A 4,638-nucleotide genomic window follows, 5' to 3' on the forward strand; every position below is an offset into this window, starting at 1 on the left:
GCGGCTCCTCCGGCGGCGGGGGCAGCGGTAACGGAGGCGGCGGCGGCGGTCTGCTCCCCGAGCCCGGGGCGGACTCCCACCCTGTTCTGGAGAAGCTCAGAGCAGCCCACAGCTACAACCCCAAGGACTTTGATTGGAACCTGAAGAACGGCCGCGTGTTCATCATCAAGAGCTACTCGGAGGACGACATCCACCGCTCCATCAAGTACTCCATCTGGTGCAGCACAGAGCACGGCAATAAGCGCTTGGACTCGGCCTTCAGAGCCATGAACTCTAAAGGTCCCGTCTACTTGTTGTTCAGCGTCAACGGCAGCGGGCATTTCTGCGGTGTGGCAGAGATGCGCTCACCTGTGGACTACGGAACCAGCGCCGGCGTTTGGGCGCAGGACAAGTGGAAGGGCAAGTTTGACGTGAACTGGTTGTTTGTAAAGGACGTGCCTAATAGTCAGCTGCGCCACATCCGCCTGGAAAACAACGACAACAAGCCCGTCACCAACTCCCGTGACACTCAAGAGGTTCCACTGGAGAAGGCCAAGCAGGTGCTGAAGATCATCGCCCAGTACAAACACACCACCTCCATCTTTGACGACTTCTCCCACTACGAGAAGAAGCAGGAGGAGGAGGAGGTGGTGAAGAAGGTACACGTTTCTTCATGATTCAGTTGTTGTTTGTTTTTGGGTAAAAAATAATATAGAAAGAATTCACTCAAATAAAAATTGAATTTTAATCTCAATTGAAAAAAAATTGTGCTAAAGAAATGTAAATATGTGCGAAAAAAACTGTATCTTCAGATTAATTTCCTAAAATAAGGACAAACCTTAAGAATCATCGTCTAAATAATTGCCAAACTTTTCATCACTAACGTTGTTGTTTTAGCTCATTAGCACGAGCTGCAGAACAGCAAGGTTTCAGGAAGTGTTTGAATGACGTGTTCTGCAGACTGTGAGCTCTTTTATTTGATTGGTTGTTGGTTTTTTGTGTTCTATAGACTGAGATCTTTTATTTGATTGGTTGTTGGTTTTTTTAATTAAATTACATGTATGGGCAGAAAAAAAAAGACATTTAATCAGATCAGACTCCTCATGTGTCTGACACTGCCACACAGTGGTAGAAATGGATAACGCTCTTGTGTCCATGGGTCGGACCTTTGGTCTGTCTGTTTGTTGATGTTCTCGCTGGTCTCGAGTCCAAACACAAGCAGATTGAGGACCAGGTTTTTGAACCAGTCTGAAGTCACTGTGTTGTTTCTGTCCCTCAGTCGTGGACAAAGGCAGAAGAACCGTAATAACTAATAAAACTATGGTATTTTTGTACAGATGCTAATCTGTTAGCCTCCGTTCTCACACTTTATCATAGCTTTTGTTTTTTTCCCTCCATTCTCTCCAGGGCTACGAACCTGCACCGATGCAGAACCGATCTCGAATGGATCAGGTAAAAACAAACAAAAAAAAGAATCTTCTCATTCTGTTCACTGATTTGACTGTGATCAGATCGAACATGAATATAAAATTTCTCTTTCTTCGTTGTCGTCCTCCTCAGGATCGTCAGAAGTGAACAGCAGGAGGCGCCCTCTGAAAGCTTTGATCAACGTTGTACTCGGATGGACGTACTGAAATTTAAGAGCAAAAAGAAAAAACGCACGGACACAAAGAAATTGAAAACTAATATTATTTTCTATGTAAGGATGCTGGCTTTAGCCCATGTCAAATTTTGAGCCACACAGTTCCTGGTTCCCCGGTCTTTAGGAGGAGTGCAGGGATTCAGACTTAGTTCCACCGGTTGAGTCGCTTCAATAATATATATATATATTTTTCTTGTTTGTTTGGTTATTTTCTAGCCTTATAAATCTTTATCGCTCCCCTAGAAAAATCGCATTCTCGAACTAAATATAAATATCTGCACGTCTGTTTTAAAACTCTTGGTAAAACATGCTGCTGATATTCAGTGACTGTTCACTTTGTGGTTTGTGTGTTGGAGACATGTTAAGTGCTTGTATTGGTTAATCTTTATGAGTGAGCAACACTTTATTGACAAACGTCTGCTATGTGTACGTGGCCAGTTGTGTTTTATATTATCAGAGGTAAAAGCTTCAGAAACGGCCCCCCGGTTTTTTTCATGTTCGGGCCGTTTTTACTTTGGTGGAGGAATGTGACACTGAACGTTTTTGTTTTGCGTTGACATAATTGTGCAAAGGTTGTGACATTAGAAAGCGTAACTGTTAGAAAAGGTCATTGGGAAAACGAACGCCTGGCTTCAAATGATTGTCCATTTAAAATATGAAATCTGGGGAAAATTATGACTTTATTCTTTTGTTTATTGTTTTTTTTTTCCCTCCACAGAGTTGAGCCTTATTATGGTGATTCAAAGTAATTCTGTCGGTGAATTTGTTCCGCACCAGAAATTCCTTCGAAATTGCGAGTTTGATTTTCAGTGTGAAAAAAAAGTCCAGTGAAGAGTCTTTAAGGTGTTTTTTTTTTTTTTTTTTTGGAAAAAACATTTGAAAAATGTTTCTCTGTTCAAGCGACTGTCATTCCCCACTTTTCCAACAGGTGGGGGAATGTAGCATGTAGTGCTTCAAAAAGTCAAGAGCCAGGCCCGTTACTTTGATTTTTTTTTTTTTTTTGTCTTTTTTCGGTTAGTGTTTTCTCCCTTTCTTAACAATATAATGATCTTGGCATTTCATCATTTTTATTGCTATAACCTTTTTAACATCATCATCACAAAATGTAAGCTTTAATGTATCGGCATTTCTAACTGAGATCGCCTCGAAATGTTTAACTGTAGCATTATACTTAACCAATTTATTGTCAAGTGTATGAACACCCAGAGACTAGCCTATATGGTATATGTTTGTGACTTCTTCTTCTTCTTTATTTCTTTTCTTTTCTTTTTATTGCTTGCTGTATTATGTATGTGTGTTTGCAGGAGTGAGAGAAGTGAGAGGGAGTACGACTTTGGAGCAATCAGAGTTATATTATCTTATTGGAATATAAAAAGTTATGCAAAAAATGTTTTAAGTCACCCCTGAATTAAATATCGATTGTATCAAGAGGTCACTATCACATTCTTAGATTTCATCATGTTCATTATTAAAGATATACTTATCTGTTGGTTCGATTGTTGCTTTATTGTGCTGCTAAGGATGTTTGTGTAAAGAATGCTGCAACAGTGCCTCCTGCAGGATGTAGTAAATTGGCTGTTTATTTATGTCATACCAAAAAAAAAATTTTTACACACACAGTCAGACACTTAGGAAACAAACTAAAACTTCTTAGATGTGGTTTTATACATTTTCACTTATTGTGATTTTTTTTTCTTTTTCAGGTAAAACTAAACCAAAAGGATGGTCACGGTTTCTACTCACGGCCACAGAGAGGATTTCTACAAATACAGTAAATATTAATTAGCCTCTAAAAATACTTCAGTTCTTTTTTTCTTTTTTTTCCATTACTATTTTCTATTTCATTTTCATTTTGCCAACTATGTCTGTTTCTCAGCACGGGTGAAATAATTGCACTTTGGATACGAGCACATGGGTGGGTGTTAGCTAACACAATTCTCTTATCACTGCAATGTGTCATGCTAACGGTAACAACTAACTGCTAAAATGTGTCTGCGAGTAGAAGAGTGTAATGGCTCTGGTACTGACAGCACAGCTAACGTTAGCTACGACAGTCCTGTTTTGTTGTTTACGTTCACCTATATGTTAATTGCAGTAACATTAAAATAATTTTAAAATAATATTGCTTATTATGTCAAATATTAATAATTGATAAAAAATAATGATTAACTGAAACTAATTCATTATTATAAGATTTTGTGTCCTACCATCATTTAAAACGTACATCTTTAAAATGTAAATTATTGACATCTATGAAATCCCTCGTTTGGCCCGGGAGCCATATGTTTGAAACCTCTGTACAATTTATAGTATAATACATAATACATCATATACTATATAATTGTACACACAAACATGCAAACGAATCAACGACTCTTCAACAGGAGCAGTTATTGTAGTCCTGCGGCGACACCTTGTGGTGACACCGTGTAACAGCAGCAGTTTTCTCCTGTGCGTTCCTGTCGCTGCAGCTGCTGCGTCTCTGTATCTGTTTCCACGCTGACTCTCCATCTTAGTGAACGATGCGGAGTGCGATCCCTCTCTTGGCATTCACCGCGTGCCTTAATTGTACAGCTAATAAATCAAGGTCCGCTGTGAACACGATGAGCGGAGATCCGGGTCCGGAGAGGAGCTTAGATTCTCTCAAATCAATGCAGTTTTTTTTTCTCCTGAATAACAAAGGACCGGAGGTGTTATTTTTTTCTTCCACGGGCCCTCTCGCGCGTGTGTGCGTCATGTCCATTCTGATTCGTAGCCTCGGTTACATAAACATAAATACATACATTCATACATACACCCGACAATGTTAGTCCTCGCCATAATGAAACCGTGGCCTGCGTCCGGTTTCTAACGTGTGTGTCCTCGTTCCGCAGCGACAGCTAGATTTCTTTTTTTTTTTAACGTCCTGAAGCCGACGCTCCTGGATGGAGAGCTCTCCGCGTCCTGCCGATGGAGGGAGGGCGAACAATGCCGTCCACCGCAGAGGCGCTTTGTGTTTAGAGACGGAGGTGTTTTGT

At 40.3% G+C, this 4,638-nt stretch overlaps 1 protein-coding gene across 1 annotated transcript in view; it reads left to right on the plus strand.

Moving 5' to 3' along the window:
- Positions 1–3,111, plus strand: part of ythdf1 (YTH N6-methyladenosine RNA binding protein F1) — a 7,842-nt gene extending 4,731 nt beyond the window's left edge. The window contains exons 5-7 of the mRNA XM_008319278.3: positions 5–638; positions 1,387–1,431; positions 1,540–3,111. Coding sequence (XP_008317500.1) covers positions 5–638; positions 1,387–1,431; positions 1,540–1,554 — 694 coding nt within the window. The 3' untranslated portion in view covers positions 1,555–3,111. The remainder of the gene's footprint in view (positions 1–4; positions 639–1,386; positions 1,432–1,539) is intronic.
- The last annotated feature ends 1,527 nt before the right edge of the window (positions 3,112–4,638 follow it).

The sequence above is a fragment of the Cynoglossus semilaevis genome, chromosome 10 (assembly GCF_000523025.1).
Source record: "Cynoglossus semilaevis isolate Cse_v1.0 chromosome 10, Cse_v1.0, whole genome shotgun sequence".
In the NCBI taxonomy this organism is placed as follows: Eukaryota; Metazoa; Chordata; class Actinopteri; order Pleuronectiformes; family Cynoglossidae; genus Cynoglossus; species Cynoglossus semilaevis.